Raw genomic sequence first — 17,324 nt, forward strand, 5'->3', positions numbered from 1 at the left:
CATGCTGACCCTAAGAAGTTGGTGCGGCAAAGCGCCTGCAGCCCCTGGGCCGCAGGGGCAGGAGAGGCCCAGGGCAACGGTGCTCTTGGAGCTCGAGAAAGGGTAGCGGTTGTGGCCCCCAGGAGGTAGAAGATAGTGTGGAGCACGCGGCTGCCCTGACGGGCGGAGGGCATGAAGGAAGAGGCACTTGCAGATCCCGGGGCAATGGAGCGAGGTGCCCACGGCTAGCGGTGCCCTTGGGCCTCCAGGGAAAGGCACGAGACATGGCGCACGTGGTCCCCAGGATGTGGAAGCGCGTGGAACGTGCGGCCTCGCGGCAACGGAAGGTAGGGACTTTAAGTACTGGGCGCACGTACACCCTGGGCAGCGGTGCGAGGGGCCCAGGACCCCCGGTGCGCTCGGACCGCCCGGGAAAGCACGTGACATGGCGCGCGACCCCTGGAGGTTGCGGCGCCGCCCCGCGCGGGACCTTAAAGGCTGGCGCGTGCGGGAGGAGTGGCAGCGGCGCGCAGGGTGGGAGGGGAGAGCAGAAGGGGAAGGAGACGGCGATGGCAGGGGAGGGCTTAGCGCGTGCCTCCCGGACCCGGGCGCCGGAATGTGCTGCGCGGAGCGCTACCCGGGCAGGCGTGCCAGGGCCCCCGGATTCCGAGGTACGGGACCCCGACTGGGCGCCCAGACGCCCGGCGTCGGTGTCGCCGTTGCCACCGTGCCGGCGCCGCGCTCTCGGCTGCCCGCTCGTTGTCCCCGCCCCGCGCTCAGTCCCCTCCCTCCGTCCCGCCTCCTGCCCCGGCTCCCTCGGCGGCTGGTGCGCCGCGCTCCCGGCGTACTCGGAGCCCGGCGGGGACCCGGAGGCAGACGGGGCGGCCCTGGGTCCGAGTGCGGGAGCTGAGTCAGGCCCGGGGGCCGAAGTTTGACGGCGGCTCCAGCAGGCAGAGCGGGCGCCCCGGGGGGCTTCTCGCCCCCTTTCGGGTCCTCTCCCGGGACCCGCTGGCAGCCGGGGCGGGGACTGAAGCCGCGGCCCAGCCAACTCCGAGGCGGGGACGCCGCGACGGGAACTTGAGGTGGGAACTTTGCGCGCTGCAGGCTCGCCGGCCACTGCAGAGGTGTGGACCGGCCCCCGCGGCTGCAAACTCGGGCTCGGGGACAGCCGCACGTGGCCGCGGCACCGAACTCCCCTGCGGGGGCCTCGAAGCCCGCCTGCGGAGAGGCTAGGGCGACCGAGGACCCGGGAGCAGCTGCGGGTGGCGGCGTGGAGCGCGCTCGCCACGGCCACGGAGCGGGTCCAGCTTCGGTTCTTCCCAAAGGGTCCCTGGGATGCGAAGGGCCGGACGTTCTCTCAGTGACCCTGGCGAGGGGCGCATCCTGACTGGGCGGCGGCGTCCCAGGAGGAAGGAGAGTTGGGATGGGGGAGGGTGGCGTCTGTCACTCGTTCATTCACTCTATTCTTGGGCACGGAATGGAGCATCTCCACCAGTCGGCCTTATTGAGTCATTCGTTAACTATGAATATAGCAAACGTTTATTGAGCGCCTACTGTGTGCTAGGCGCCGGGGATACTGAGACAGTTCACTGGGTGCTCCGGTATCTGGTAGGACGGTAGGGGTCTCCTCAGCCTCAGGGCTCCACACTGGAGTGGGGCTCAGCCTGGATGTATTGGAGTCTTTGGGTGGGGAAGGAAAGGAGAGATGTTCTTTCATTCATTCATGGATTCGACAAAGATTGGTTGAGCACCTGCTATGGGCAGCTCACCATTCCAGGTGTTCAACATTCACTCATTCATTCAACAAACATTTATTGAGGCACTGTGCTGGGGAGAAAGCAGTGAACAAGAGGGACGGGATGGGGGCAGGATAGGATGGGGGCAGCCTTCATGCAGTTTAGAGAGGAGTAGGAATTAAGACCCAGACCCTCCCTTGGGAAGTCATAGCGAGCTGGGGTGGCCAACTGTAGTAGCCCATGTGTACAGGCAGAGCTTTCATGTTCATCTAATACATTCATTCTCAAGGAGGGGGGGCGGGAATTGGTTCTTGGATAGGAAGGAAAGGCCTTTTAAAAGCTCTTGGGGGAGGGTGGCAGGGTGGGGGAGGAGGTTGAGAAACACTGATCTAAAATTACTGTTGCATGTTTCCCACCAATGGGGTTTATTAGTTAAGTTGTCCATTCTGCAGGCATTTTCTTAAGCACTTGCTATTCTTAAGCACTTAAAGGGTGCCAGGCACCAGAGTTACCCAGGTGGATGAGAGGAGGGAGACAGACACATAGACACCCCCCCTTCGCTGACACCCTGAGACAAGTGCAGGGGGAGGTGAGAGGAGGGAGCAGGAACTGGTCTGATTCATTGTGGGGTGGGGGAGCTCCTGCCTCTGTGCATCTGAGCGGAGGTTTATTCACCGGGGTGTATCCGATACCCCCACACACGTGACTGCAGAGTCACTATGGGGAGGTGCATTGGCAGCACGTCTCCAGGGAAAGTTTGGCGCTGCTGGAGATGGGGGCCCAGGGCTGGGCACGTGGCCAGGGCATGTCATCTTTCTTTGGTGGGTTTCGCAGGCTCTGCCGGACCAGAGCTCTACCTGCAAATCCTCTGGTTTTGGGGCTCTGCAGAGGCACCTGCTGGGTTGGGAGGAGGACAGGTGTGTTTGAAAGACAGGTGAGCGATGACCCCTGGGGCCTGTCCTCCTCAGTCACTTTCTACGCCGGCCCACTCCCGTGGAAAGATGTCTGTTGTGGGACACACGCCAGACTCCCAGGGAACTGTGAGTGCGCTCGAAACAAGACAACCTGGGTTCTCCTCCCGAGGCTTGAGAACCCAGCCTGCGGGCGCCCAGAGCCTGACTGGGGCAGATCTGGGAGCCACTTTGAATTCTCTGTGCCACACACACAGCCGGGCTCTGGCAAGAGGTGAGGGAGATGCCCCAGGGAACAGAAGAGCAAAGAGATGTGTCCTGGGCACAGGAACATAGGAATTCAACCCTAGTAGGGTGTCTAGACTGTGCTGTCCTTTCTCCACATCCGCTTTCCAAATACGTGATGAAGAGTTAACGTTGACGTTGCCAGAGGTATACAGGCCTAGGAATCCACTCTCGCTCGATTCATGCAGCCCAGAAATGAGTCATGGGGTGAAAATGGTGGCCGGTGAAGCCTCTCCAAATAGAATTAATAAAAAACGAGAGGCAAGAAAGAGTCTAGCTGTAAGCACTCAATCACTGTTGGCCGTTTTTATTGTCTAGCAGACTGTATTTGATTAACAAAATCAGAACATAAAGTGAATTTGCTACAAATAGGTTCTGAATTGTGCCTAAGATTGTCCCCTGCTCTGTGGTGAGTCTGCCTCACACCCACACCTCCCCAGGCAGGTGGCAGATAGACCGTGCTCCCTCTCCTGAGGCATCATGGAAGCCTGTGTCCCCGTTCCTGCTGTCCTGAGGTCCCCCACTGCTGCCCTAAACCTGATTTGCTGCTTAAGCCTGTGTTCCCAAATTTTGGACTACAAGGAGGCAAATAGAAAAGGATCTTCTGTCTCCAGCCCCCAAACACCTCCCGGCAGAAGGCAAATGTGCATTTGGTGTTGTTCTGCCAGCAGCAGAGCAGGAAGGCTCCAGAGGCAGCCTGTCTTTTCTTATGGGGGTTGGGGGGGACTGACTCCTTTTCTCACTTGGGGGCAGGCGAGGGATGGAGGGAAGAGCCCAGCCCCCAGCACATCACCTCCCCAGGGACTTGGGCCCCAGCTCACAGGAAGCAGGGCTGAAGTCCAGGATGGTTGGATTGTGGTGAGGACGGATGGCAGGTGGCTAAGAAAGACAGAGTCCCCACGTGGGCACAGCATCTTGCAGAGACACAGCATGCCAGGACCGGGGCCAGGCTAATGGCTGGATCCATTTTGATTAACGTTTTAATTGGGGATTAATGCAGCACAAGCCGCCTCTGAGTCAACCCAGCCAGGAGCCCTAATCCTGACAGATGAAGCCACAGTGGCAGAGAAACACTGTGGGGCATGGGACAGAGCTGCCTGGAGAGAGAGGGATGGGGTCCCCAAGACACCGGCTCGGAGTTAGGGAGTGACACAGGGTGAGAAGTCTGGTATGAGGGAGAGAAACCAAAGCCCGAGGAGCTCTGGAAAGACATGCTTTTCTTTTGGAAAGTTGCCTTGGAGGTTGTGTTTCACATATTAGCACAAATATAGTGGCTTAAAGCAACACAAATGTATTCTCTTATAGTTTTGGGAGGTCAGAAGTCCAAAATAGGTCTCACTGGGCTAAAATCGAGGTGGGCCTCTGGGGGAGAATGCATTTCCTGCCTTCTCCAGCTTCTGGAGGCTGCCTGCATTCGTTGGCACCTGGCCCTGCAGCTCTCCACGTCTGCTCCTTCCCAGAGGCCAAAATGGCAAGCCAGCGTTTGACAAAACCAGGGGTCTTATTGATTCTTACTCTGTTCTTGTGCAAATACAAAATAGGAATAAAGATGTTTCCCCAGCCGTGGGCAATTGCCTACTTCTTTCCATCCCTAAAAACTTTCCAAAAGCTTGTCCATAGAAAATAGAGACTAGAGACCCAGTCCCTGGCTCTCTACAGGTGGCGGAGACACCACCCCCACCCTCCACGAGGAACCAGTGATCCCAGGAAGCGAAGAGGTCTGGCTTGGGGTCCCACGGACTGAGTTTAATTCTGGCCTCATTGCTTATGGTGAGTTTTCACTTCTCAGAGCCTCTATTTTCTCATCTATAAAATGGGGGCATTAATGCCTGCCTTTTTAAGGAAGGACGTAGGCTCATGCAGTTAAGGCTCCTAGCACAGCGCCTGGCACTCGGTGAGGGTGCAGTGCAGTCGAGGGAGGCTGGAACCGTTGCTATTTATAGCACTTTGTGCATTTAGCGCTCTCTCTGCATTTCTCCCCCTCCCACTCAGAAGAGGGACTTCAAGCGAGCTTAAGACAGAAAGAACAGTCAAGAAAGGTCTGGAACCCTGGGGAGAGACCCAAGAGAGATTGTAGCAGTTGGGATCAGCACACGACAGTTTATGGAACCCTTTCATGTCCTTAATGGAATGTGGCCATGGGGACAGGAGATCAGTGACACTGCTGATCCCTGCAGCAAACCTCCGTTCACCAGACCCTCTTATCCTCATCTTACAGGGCAGGAAGCAGGCTCAGAAAGGCCAGTAGCTCAGTGGCGTGATGGCTGGTCAGGCTGCAGGGTTGTCAGCAAGAGCAGCAGGGACAGCCAGCCAAGCCTGACTTAGACCTCCATCCCCTCCCGCTGCCCCCTCCAGAGCCTTACCCGCCCGGACCCTGCACCCACACCCTCAGTCATTGCTGATCTCCTGGTGGTCACATGGGAACTGCCACTCAGAATGGCTGAAATGATCGCTTGTCTTTGGAAAGGTGCATGCAGCCCTCAGTCATCACCTTTCTCCCCAAAGGAGGGACCAGACACTGAATGGGGAGCGTCAGTGGATCTCTGGGCTCATGAAGGGGAATTTGATCAGGTGGCCCCAATGCAGAAGATTTTTCTCGCAAACCAGGGGAGTTTCCACTTCTCCTATGAAGTGGGATGCACAGAGCCTTCCCGAACCCCAAGGGGATTGAGAGGTTGGGCAGTTGGGGACTCCCTGCCGACCGCCCAACTTAAGGCCCCCTACAGTCCATCCCTGGGCGAGGGACAAGTGGGTCGTGGTAGATGCAGATTTCGGAATCCTGCAGATTGCTCGGGAATCAGAAGCAATGAACTGGAAGTAGGTTTAGCCACACATGTAGGTCTTAAGAACATGGTGCTGAGTAGAAGCAGAAGCAGAAGTGTATAGCACTATGCTATTTATGTAAATGAACACACGCACATTACATATTTTACAAAGATTCAAGCACATTTCAGGATCTATATCAACCACATGGAAGGTGCCTGGGAGGGCCAGAAGCACGGGGCTTGGAATGCAGGAGAAAAACGAGTACGGGAAGACAGCCCGGCACAGGCCTGCAGGGAGGGCGCTGTGAAGCAGAGTGTGGTTCACCCAACTCTGGGTTTTAACCCAGGTAAAAAAGAAAAATGAGGCACCACACCACTCTGACACTCTGTCTCCTGCCTCCGTCTTACACGTATAAGGTGGTTCCCCTGGGCCCCCTCAGATATTCCAGATCATCCCCCCAGCCCTAATTCCTTCTGTAACCTTAGGGCCTCCTTGCCTTATAGACGAGCATGTTCATAGGTTCCAGGGATTAGGATGAGGACATGGACATCTGGGGGAACGTGGGGATGTCATTCTGTCTGCCACACCCCCCTAGTGGTGTCTACCTGCACTGGCCACTTGGGCCTAGTGTGGATGCAGCTTCACAAGGGAGGTGCTTGTGGGGGCCCATGCACAGATAGGGCCCTGCCTCTGGGCCTCCTACCTTCGCTGGCCCAGCCAGGTCCAAGCAGCCTGGTGACATCCCCCCGACAAACACACACACTCATCGGGTCAGTTTTGGTGGCCTGACACCATCCCTGGGAGACACCCATCCCTCCCACTGCCCTTGACTTTGCAGGTGTCCTCTCCTGTCCGTCATCCCACAGCCAGGACCTCTTCCTCTGATTCGGAGCTCACCATAGCGCCACCTCGTGTAACCTCAGCAAATGGCATTCCTGGAATCCTCATTCTCCTCTTTCCTTGTCCCTTCCGCCCATGCCCCATGCCTGGGCAAGTCCTGTGGAGTCTCCTCCAAAGTCCCTCCCAAAGCCCTCCCCTTCTCCAGTGCCTCCGCTGGTGCAGGCCCTGGGCACCTGTCCAGAATGGCTGCAGTAGCTTCCAGTGGGGCTCTCCTTATTGGGACCCAGCAGGCCCTGCTCCCCTGGCCCCTGCCGCCCTCCTAAGCGTGCATCTTCTCCCACCTTCCCCCGCTCACACACTCTGCCCAGCCACTCTGCCTTCCCTTCGGTCTTTGACCATCCAAGCCCACCCCACATCAGGGAGAAGATTTGCCTTCCCTCTGCCTGAGACACACTCCCCCAAGTCCTTACGGGCTGGCTCCTGCCCATGCATGCGGCTCAACCCCATGTCCCCTCCCCTCTGACCCCTCCAGCTAAGGTTGTGCCCTGCCCCACAATAATCATTCCCCATATGTCACCTTGCTCTCTCTACATCACTGCAGCCTGAAGTGACTTGTGTACTCATTTGGAGACTGAGTGTTCAGTAACTAATGAATGAACGAATGCGGCCTCAGGACGTCTCACCCCCACCATCGCAACCCCGTCCTCAAGTGGCTTCCTCTTCCCAATCATCTGTAGACTCAGAGGCAAAATCACTAAAGCTCACCATGCTCTAGAACTGACAGAACTAACACTGCAGAGAGATAAAAAGTTCCAGATTTCTTGTGACGGTATCAGGCTGGGTGAGAAGCAGCATTGTTTTTCAGAAGCACAGGCTTTGGGGCCTGTGGGTCTACGAGCTCTAGGATCCCAAGATGCGGAGCCACCTCTCTCAGGCTCATCAGAGGGGCATCGGCAAGACCAGAGGCCGCAGAGAGATGTGACCATTGCTCGTCCCGGCGTCGCGCTCTCCCCAGGGCACTCTGGCTTCGCGAGGAGGGTGCTTGCGGGGTTCATCGCTTTCCGCGTACGAGCAGCCTCTCCGTACTCGATATTCTGCTGAGACAGGATAACTTGCCACTCAGGAAACTCGCATCGGGGACGGGGGGGGGGAGGAATCGCTAATTGGGAGATGAAAGAAGAAATTCCTAAAGAGAAGAGGTGATTATAGCCATGGGGCTCGCAAGAGCCCTCCAGGGCTTGCATGAGCAGAGGAATGTTCCTTTGTCTCCCTCGCCATTCTTGCCAAACACAATGTCATTTTTCTCTTGTCTTTGGTGGCAGAGATTAAGCAGAGCTGAAAAGCAATATTGCTCAGCAAAGTGCCTAAAAGGGATCATTCCCACGCCTCGAAGGGAGCCTGGCAGGCTCTGCCCGAGGAGATGGGTTCCAATTTTAGGTGAAGTTAAAAACACTCTAACAGCCTAAAATCAAATCATTTTTATTTCAAACATAGGTGTACCCTCGTTTCCCTAAACCTGATCTGTGAAACCTTGGCTTTGCCCAAAGATAAGTGCGTGGAGCGGTAATTAGGCCTTTGTACGGCAATTCCATTGTGAAAAAAAGCCCCTTCCGGCCTGCCCCCAGCTCCTATTAAAGCACGTTCTCATCCACAGGGGGGTGTGGGCGAGCATGTGTGTTCTCTTGGGACGTGCCCATAGCAGCAATTGACGCTCGGGTATCGGAAGTAGGTTTACATTTGCAGTTGATAAACCTTGCAAGTACCATGCACTTCCATCCGGGATTGGGCTGGGGGGAGGGATGGTGATTTAAAAGACGAAGTATTATTCTCTTACTTCTTCTCTATGCATCAGCTTAATTCTGCAGAGCTCCTTTGCCATAATCCAGGGTTCTTAAACTGAAATGCCTAGGGGTCAGGAAGGAAACCTGTGAGTGAAGGAGAGGGGTGTCCAGAAGACAACAGAGCAGGGCGAGGGCTGTGGTGCCGTGGAGCGTGCGTGCGCTGCCTAAAGAGGACAGCCATTTCTCAGTGGAATTCGGGCCAAGTGTTGCCAGATATTCTGGTTGTTTAAGAGGAGCCAAGAATATGGATTTTTACATGAAATTTCTCAATTTTCAGAAATTTGTCCAAGCAAGTAAAATATTTGTGAACCAAACTCAGCCCATGAGCTGGTAATGAATAAGCAATTTTATTCTAGCAGTGCAAACCCTTAGCTTTGAGGGCTGAGAGGGAAGGGAGTCCATGCAAGCTGATGTTTTGACCTCGGGTCCCCAGAAGTGCCCTCATCCTGTGGGTCTCATCGGCAGGAAATGTACTCATTCAGCAAGCACTTTTTGAGCTCTTCCACTGCTGGCAGAGGGGTTCAGAGATGAATAAAACAATTCTTCCCCCAGGGAGCAAGCAGTCGAATGAATGAACCAGGTTTCACACAGAGAATTCTAAAACAAGGTGGTAAGTGTCATGAACACAAATGCGCCAGTCGTGAGATGAGGGGGTTCTCAACTTAGCTGGAAGAGCGAAGGAAGGCTTCCCTGTCATACCTGGGGCAGCCCAGCTGTCCAGTTCACCTCTGTATCCTCGAGGTCTGCAGTCCCCAAACCCCGAGCTGCAGACCAGTACCAGTCCGTGGCCTGTTAGGAGCCGGGCTGCACGGCAGGAGGTGAGCAGCAGGCGAGTTAGCAAAGCTTCATCTGTATTTACAGCCACCCCCTATCGCATGCCACCCCCAATTCGTGTAGAAATTGTCTTCCACGAAACCGGTCCCTGGTGCCAGAAAGGCTGGGGACTGCTGCTCAAGGTGATGTCTGCTGGCACGTCACCTAATAATTGTGCATTTCTTTGTCCGTTGCCTCTTATTTACGGCAAGTGATGGCTGTTTTCCATTTATGGAAACAATGCAAGGTATCCCTTTAAGATAAATACTAATAGCAGTAATAGACAAGAATTATTAAGTACTCCTGGAGAACATTTAGGAGATTAAAAGATAAATAAATAAATTTTTTTTAGAAGAATTATTGAGTACCTACTAGGTGCCAGGCACTGCATTAAGTGCTCTTATGTTTGTAATTTGTTTTGTCCTCTCAGTTTTCCTATGAAGTAGGTCACGTGGTTGTATGAATTTTATAGATGAGGAAATTGAAACACATCAAGGTTAAGTAACTTGCCTGGGACGTGTGGCTCAAAAGTCTGTGTTTATAACCACTACACCAGCATTATGGACATTTGGGGCCAGACGATGCTCTATTGCGGGGCGCTGTCCTGTGAGATGTAGGACATACAGCAGAATCCCTGGCCTCTACCTACAACATGCCAGTAGCATCCCCCAGTCGTAACCATCAAAAATGCCTCCAGGCACTGCCATATGTCCCCTGGAGACAAAATCAGCCCTGGTTGAGAACCACAGGTCTACACTAAACTGCCTTTCGAAGCTAAATAAATACAAAAAAAAAAGGGTTCATTTAAAATAGAGTGTTAAATAAAATGACGGTACAGGTGTTGGGTGACAGTCCACTAGGATGTCAGCTGTCTGGGGTCAGGGGCCCTTCCCATTCTGTGTGCCGCTGCATCCCAGTGCTCCAAGCAGCGCCTGCGCACAGCAGTGCCCAGGACATTGCTGTGGCATAGTGAGGGACAGGAACGGTTAGAAGATGCTGAACAACACTGTTGCCATTTCCCTGTTAAGTGAACGTGGTAGTTCAGGCTGCCGTGACAAAATGCCAGGGACTGGGTGGCTCGAACGGTGGCTCAAACAGCAGACACTTATTTCTCACAGTTCTGGAGGCTGGAGAGCAGGGTGCCGGCAGGGTCTGGGGTGGGCCCTTCTCTGGGTGTCAGACCGCGACGTCCCAGCGTCCCCACGTAGGGGAGAGAGTGCCCTTGTGTCTCTTCCTCTCCTTATGAGAACACTAGTCCCATCATCAGGGCTGCAATCAGAACCCCAGCCCCTCCCAAAGCCCCCACCTCCTAGCGCCATGGCGTTGGGGGTTAGGGCTTCGGCCTTGGAGTGTGGGGACCACATGCCAGTGAAGACGAGCGGAACCGCGTCGTCAGTCAGGTGGAGCTCAGGGGTCACTGAGGGTCTTCCCTCCCTTCTCCCCCCAGGCCCGAGAGATATGTGAAGGCCCAAAATGACCCTCCTACCGGGAGACAACTCCGACTACGACTACAGCGCCCTGAGCTGCGCCTCGGACGCCTCCTTCCACCCGGCCTTCTTCCCGCAGCGCCAGCCCCTCAAGGGCGTCTTCTACCGCCGGGCGCAGCGGCTGCGGCCGCAGGACGACCCCCGCCCGGGCGGCCCGCCCGAGGACCGCCGGCGACAGATCATCATCAACGTGGGCGGCAGCAAGTACTCGCTGCCCTGGACCACGCTGGACGAGTTCCCGCTGACGCGGCTGGGCCAGCTCAAGGCCTGCACCAACTTCGACGACATCCTCAACGTGTGCGATGACTACGACGTGACCTGCAACGAGTTCTTCTTCGACCGCAACCCGGGCGCCTTCGGCACCATCCTGACCTTCCTGCGCGCCGGCAAGCTGCGGCTGCTGCGCGAGATGTGCGCGCTGTCCTTCCAGGAGGAGCTGCTGTACTGGGGCATCGCCGAGGACCACCTGGACGGCTGCTGCAAGCGCCGCTACCTGCAGAAGATCGAGGAGTTCGCCGAGATGGTGGAGCGCGAGGACGAGGAGGACCCGCTGGACAGCGACGGCCGCGACAGCGACGGCCCGGCCGAGGGCGAGGGCCGCCTGGGCCGCTGCATGCGGAGACTGCGCGACATGGTGGAGAGGCCGCACTCGGGGCTGCCCGGCAAGGTGTTCGCCTGCCTGTCCGTGCTCTTTGTCACCGTCACCGCCGTGAACCTCTCCGTCAGCACCTTGCCCAGCCTGAGGGAGGAGGAGGAGCAGGTAAGAGCCCACAGCTGGCGGGGAGACTCCTACAGTGAGGGCAGGGGCCCTGAGGAGGAGACAAAGCAATCCGCTGGACCACTGTCCACATCCTCCAGCCCTCCCATTGTCACCTCCTCCAAGAAGCCTTCCCTGACTGCACACTGGCTGAATAGCATCCCTAGTTCCTCCTGACATCATGCTGTGTGACAACTATTTGCATGTGTGTCTGACTCCCTGTTAATTTGTGAGCATCATGGAGTCGATGGCCATGCCTGTCCCTGTCCCCACTGTGTCCCCTCCTGTACCCCCCAGGCTAGAACAATGTCCAGCACAGACAGGGCACTGAACCGCTGTTTGTTGAATGAACAAATGAGTGAGTAAATGCGTGCTGTGATTTATGATGTGTCTGGCCCTAGGCTAAGCATACTACATACATCATCAAAATTCATCTCAAACACTTGAGTCCTTTCTCAGACTTCTTAATCCCTTGTACAATAATAGCCCAGACACATTTTCTGGGTCCCGAAATTGATTTTTATTGATAGGCGTGTGTGTGCGTGTCCTCAAATGGTGAGCATTTCCTTGTGTCAAATAAGAGAAAACGCATTTACTCCAGGGCCTGGCGCAGGGTACGTGCTTCATCGCAGGGGCTCCTGCTGGCGGGGCAGTTCGCAGGAGCCGGGAGCCGGGCTGCACGCTCCGCTGGGCTGGTCTTCTCTGCAAATCCGCCAGCAGCCCTGGGCGGGACGTGCTCTCACACCCACCTGGTGGTCGAGGACGTGGAGGCAGAGCAGCTTTGCCCGAACCCAGGTCCAACTGAGTCCAAAGTCTGTGCTCTGAAACGTGGAACTGTGGGTCCCACGTGGCAGCCTGGGACCCAATACAGCCCCACAGAAGTATGCGATTGGCTCACACAGCATTTCCCCAAAATTTGTCTTAATAACATTTAAAAGTAAGGCATTTTTCATATAAAAATTCAAACTCTGAGCTCCTCTTGAGAAAAACTATGAGGTTGGCCAGGAGAGGTGGCTCTCGCCTGTAATCCTAGCACTCTGGGAGGCGGAGGCAGGAGGATTGTTTGAGTTCAGGAGTTCAAAACTAGTCTGAGCAAGAGTGAGACCCCGTCTCTACTAAAAATAGAAAAATTAGTCGCATGTCATGGCTTGCGCCCGTAGTCCCAGCTACTTGAGAGGCTGAGGCAGGAGGATCACTTGAGCCCAGAAGTTTGAGGTTGCAGTGAGCTATGACGCCACTGCAGTCTACCCAGGGTGACAGAGCAAGACTCTGTCTCAAAAAGAAAAAAAAACTATGAGGTCGCCATCTCTCCCACCCCCAGCCTGCATTCCCACATGGCAGTTCTTGGTGGGGGCTGAGTCCACGGGAGTGTCTTCCTCCCCGGTTCAGCCTCCTCATGAATCAGACCCATGGCTCTTAGCCTTTCCTATACATGGGGATTCTGAAAGCAAGTTTCAAAACCAAAAAGTCTCATACAGGTACAAATTGCATAGGCATTGGAGAAATAGGTATAGCGGTATGAACAGAACATAAATGTCATGCCAGCCAGCATTTATTGAGCACTGACTGTGTGCCGTGCATGTGGTAAATGCTCTACATGCATGCTCTGATTTAACATTGGATGTACTCGCCATGTGAGAATTTTTCCACACACGTATATTATGGAGGAAGTAACAATAGCTGTTACATCTATAATCCACAGAGGGTTGCTGGAACTTTTATTAAATGTTGAATTTTAAAAACAGATGTTAAGAAAACAGCACTCAACTAGTAAAATTAACTTTTGATAAGCATAAGGGTAGTGATGAATAAATAGGTCAGGACTGAAGCCAGACAGCCTGAATTTGGATTCCACTGGGTGAGCTCTAGCTGTGTACCTGTGGACAAGTTACTTAACCTCTCTGTGCCTCGGTTTCCTCATCCGTCCAAACAGGCCCACCTCACAGTGTCGTGAGCATTCAGTGAGCCCTCGAGAAGTGATTGGAAGAGATGCATAATGAGTTTGCAGGAAGTGCTAACTCTAAGGATTTATATGCACCTGTCGAAAAGAAAAAGAAAGGAGAGAACATGCTCACCATTTGAGACCTGTCTGGAAGGCCCCGTACTTAGTATAGATTTCTTCTCAGCTCCAACATCTTGGATCCTGATCTTATCAGGAAAATACTAATAAAGTCACTGTTTTATTCAAATTCTGATACTTGCTTTAAAAAGAATAATACTGGCCTTTTTTATGATACAGTGAAAATGCTGTTCTTAAACTTTCATTTTGGGGATTCACTGTGGGATTCAGTGTTTCACTTGCTCCTTGTGCATACATTTGAGCACCAGCTGTATGCAGGCGCTACAGGGGAGGCAGAGTGACCAGGACAGGTCTTCCAACCTCAAGGAGCTTCAAGTCTAGTGGGGTGGGAATGATACCCCCCCCATGACCATAAGTATGAGGCACAAGCCCAGGGGGCTCTGTGTGAGAGGCCACCCACATTGCTGGCGCTACGAAGAGGGGGCACATCTAGGAAGGCTTCCCAGAGAAGGGGGCTTCTTGTCCCAGATGTTTGAGACCTTAGAGCCCCACCGAGTATGAGGTCCTATCTCCAGCCTCAAACATATTCCTAGAGAGAGAACTATTAGAGTGGGACTTGTAGAACCCAGCTGTGCCCAAGAACCTACAAGATGCCCCAGGCTAGAACCATTTTTGCCTTCTCTCTCTGCCAAAGGCCCCTTCGAGGGTGACGCCACTTATACTCCAGACCAGAGAGACAAGCTGGCAGCCTGCATGCCAAATTCAGCATGAAGATGTGTTTTAGTGGCCCATAGAGTGTTTTCTCTGCATTGAATTATCACCGGCACTTAAATCAACATTTTATCTGTTTAACCAACAATTATCGCCAACATTTATCACCAGGAGATTTCACATAAAACTGCACAATTCCAGCTTCTCTTTAAAGCTTTAGTGAGGCAGCCTGAGCCTGAATTCTCCTGGGGCAGTGACGGGGCGCTGAGCAAGACTGCCGAGCTCGCCTAGGGACCCAGCCCTGCGTGGCCCATTGCCCGTCTCCTCTGCCTGCCTGGCCCCTGCTGACTTCCGAGTTCGCACACCCTCTGCCCCCAGCCCGGTGCTCTTCCATTCACGCCCCTAACAGCTGTGCACTGAGCACCGGCCCAGCGCTCGGCCTTTCTAGGCACTGGGGGTCCGGGCAGTGAACGACACACACCGACCGCCCCGCCCTGTGGGGCTCCAATCTGTGCGGCCGGCCGGGGTGGGATGTGGATACAGACGACAAACGTGACAGATAAGTAACTTACAACACATATCAAAAGATGGCGATCGCTCTGAACAAATAAAGCTGGGTAAGGGGAGTTTGGGTGCAGGAAAAAGGGGGGATTTTAAATAGAGGGGTCACAAAAGGTCTTTCTGAGAAGCCATGATCGAAGCAGAGCTGGAGGAGGGGAGGGCAGGAGCGACGTGGGTGTTGGGGAGGAGGGACCCAGCAGCAGGAGCCGGGCTGGGAATGAGCCGGGGTTTTAGAGGAGTGAGGAGATCGGAAAGGCGACGGATGGACAGATGGACAGCCCATGCACACCCGGGGAGGACTCCGGCTGTTCCTCGGAGGCTGTCGGGAGCCACGGAGGCTGCGCAGCAGAGGGACAGGATCTGGTTTATGCTCTCAGGATCCCTCCGGCCGTGTGCGGAAACCGCTGCAGGGATGAGGGAGCCCAGGGACGAGGTGACTGCAACTGGCCGGGTGAGAGAGGACGGTGGCCAGGCCAGGTGGGGGCAGTGGACAGAGAGAAGGTTTGATTCTCACCTTGTTTTAAATGAAGAGCTAATGAGGGTTCCCGAGGATGACACGGAAGGTGTGCGAGGGAGAGGTGGAAAGGGTGGGGCCAGGTCTCTAATCCTGAGCAACTGGAAGGTCGGGATTGCCCACAGCGAGGGAGGGAGGACCACCGGGGGCAGGAGAAGCCAGGAGCCCAGTGCGGGCCTGTCGGACACCAGGCAGTATCGTCAGGGAGGCAGCGGGTTAGGGTCTGGAGTTCAGGGCCAAAGTCTGGGCTGGAGAGAGAGGAGGAGTGGCCCACCGTAGAGGTGGGACTTAACGCCCCAGGCGGGGAGTGCGCACGACTAGACAAAGGCCCCAGGGCGACCCGGCATGCAGAGGCAGGTGCGCCAGGCCCAGGGCACCTTCTGCCCAGGTAGCCCAGCGCCCCGCCCCCGGGCAGAGCTTCCCTGCTGCTTCCCTGCTGGGACTGCTGACCTGTCCGTGTCCTCTCCCCTCGTCCCAGGGCCAGTGCTCCCAGATGTGCCACAACGTCTTCATCGTGGAGTCGGTGTGCGTGGGCTGGTTCTCCCTCGAGTTCCTCCTGCGGCTCATCCAGGCGCCCAGCAAGTTCGCCTTCCTGCGGAGCCCGCTCACGCTCATCGACCTGGTGGCCATCCTGCCCTACTACATCACCCTGCTGGTGGACGGCGCCGCCGCGGGCCGCCGAAAGCCCGGCGCGGGCAACAGCTACCTGGACAAGGTGGGGCTGGTGCTGCGCGTGCTGCGGGCGCTGCGCATCCTGTACGTGATGCGCCTGGCCCGCCACTCCCTGGGGCTGCAGACGCTGGGGCTCACGGCCCGCCGCTGCACCCGCGAGTTCGGGCTCCTGCTGCTCTTCCTCTGCGTGGCCATCGCCCTCTTTGCGCCCCTCCTGTATGTCATCGAGAACGAGATGGCCGACAGCCCCGAGTTCACCAGCATCCCCGCCTGCTACTGGTGGGCCGTCATCACCATGACAACTGTGGGCTACGGGGACATGGTCCCCAGGAGCACCCCAGGCCAGGTGGTGGCCCTGAGCAGCATCCTGAGTGGCATCCTCCTCATGGCCTTCCCCGTGACCTCCATCTTCCACACCTTCTCCCGCTCCTACCTGGAGCTCAAGCAGGAGCAGGAGAGGGTGATGTTCCGGAGGGCCCAGTTCCTCATCAAAACCAAGTCGCAGCTGAGCAGCATGTCCCAGGACAGTGACATCTTGTTCGGAAGTGCCTCCTCGGACACCAGAGACAATAACTGAAGCCAGAGGACACCCCTGCCCTGTCTGCCGTCTGCAGCTTGAAGCTGTTGCCATCCACTGCAGAAGCCCCCACAGGGACATGCCACGTGTGAGTCCAGCCCTGGCATGAGACTGACTCCAACCACGCCCCAGGAAGGACATCCGAAACATCAGCGTGCGTCCTGCCCCGCCACGACCGGAAGAGAAAGAGCTGGGTCACGGGCCCAGCCCCGCCCTGGCCGATGTCTGTTTCCTTCAACAAGGAGGTGGCTTGTTCTTTCCACCGTGTAAATAGTGAGCCCAGCGAAAACTTGCTTTATGGGTCTTCCTGGAGAAAAAAGTACAAACAGCAGCCGCCGTGTCTGTCTTTAACGTGGATCATGGCCAAGGAAAGGAAACTGACGACAAGGAGAGAAAATGCCTTCCCGGGGCTCCCTCACAAGAGAGAGCTATGTTTGCCAGCACAGCCACCAGGGTGGGTTCTGGAAGTAACAGGGCCGGTGCCCTGGGGTGTTCCAGCCTGGTGGGGCCCGAGTGGGGCCGGAGGAAAAGGGAGAGCAGAGACCCCTCCAGCGAGATGCCCAGTAAACAGCGCGTCCCCCTCTCTCGTTTCTCTTTCATTTCCGCACCTCCGGGCCTTTCTTTCTCCCTTCTCCCTTTTATCCTTGCTCCTCCTCTCCCAGCCTCTGTTCTCCCCTTTTACACCATAAGGCCCATTTCTCAAACTTTTCCCCCAAGGCACCCCCAACAGTTGAAAGGACGCCAAGGACCCTGTCAGCGTTGTGATTACAGAGGCAAAATGGCTTCATTCTGCTTTTAAAACATAGTATGGGTTTTTGTTCTATGCCACGTTTATGTTGCTGTTGGGGGAAAAG

General features: G+C 55.6%; 1 protein-coding gene across 2 annotated transcripts; it reads left to right on the plus strand.

Annotated features, from left to right (window-relative positions):
• The first annotated feature begins 792 nt into the window (after positions 1-792).
• On the plus strand, positions 793-16,607 carry KCNG1 (potassium channel, voltage gated modifier subfamily G, member 1). Of its 2 annotated transcripts, XM_012662441.1 has the most exons (5): positions 813-1,061; positions 7,842-7,954; positions 8,911-8,968; positions 10,619-11,418; positions 15,700-16,607. In XM_012662441.1, exons 4-5 carry the CDS (start codon positions 10,645-10,647, stop codon positions 16,468-16,470), a joined length of 1,545 nt encoding a protein of 514 aa, XP_012517895.1. In that variant the 5' UTR covers positions 813-1,061; positions 7,842-7,954; positions 8,911-8,968; positions 10,619-10,644; the 3' UTR covers positions 16,471-16,607. The 2 variants fall into 2 exon arrangements, with proteins under 2 accessions (XP_012517896.1, XP_012517895.1); XM_012662442.1 differs by lacking the exons at positions 7,842-7,954; positions 8,911-8,968 and having other exon boundaries at positions 793-1,061.
• Positions 16,608-17,324: the final 717 nt, after the last annotated feature.

The sequence above is a fragment of the Propithecus coquereli genome, unplaced genomic scaffold (assembly GCF_000956105.1).
Source record: "Propithecus coquereli isolate 6110/MARCELLA unplaced genomic scaffold, Pcoq_1.0 Scaffold765, whole genome shotgun sequence".
NCBI lineage: Eukaryota > Metazoa > Chordata > Mammalia > Primates > Indriidae > Propithecus > Propithecus coquereli.

Excerpts from the sequence above, each read along its gene's own strand:
- KCNG1 (XM_012662442.1), top strand. The coding sequence starts at position 10,645 with ATGACCCTCCTACCGGGAGACAACTCCGACTACGACTACAGCGCCCTG. Across the intron at positions 11,419-15,699 it reads TGAGGGAGGAGGAGGAGCAG|GGCCAGTGCTCCCAGATGTG; the intron begins GTAAGAGCCCAC and ends CCCTCGTCCCAG.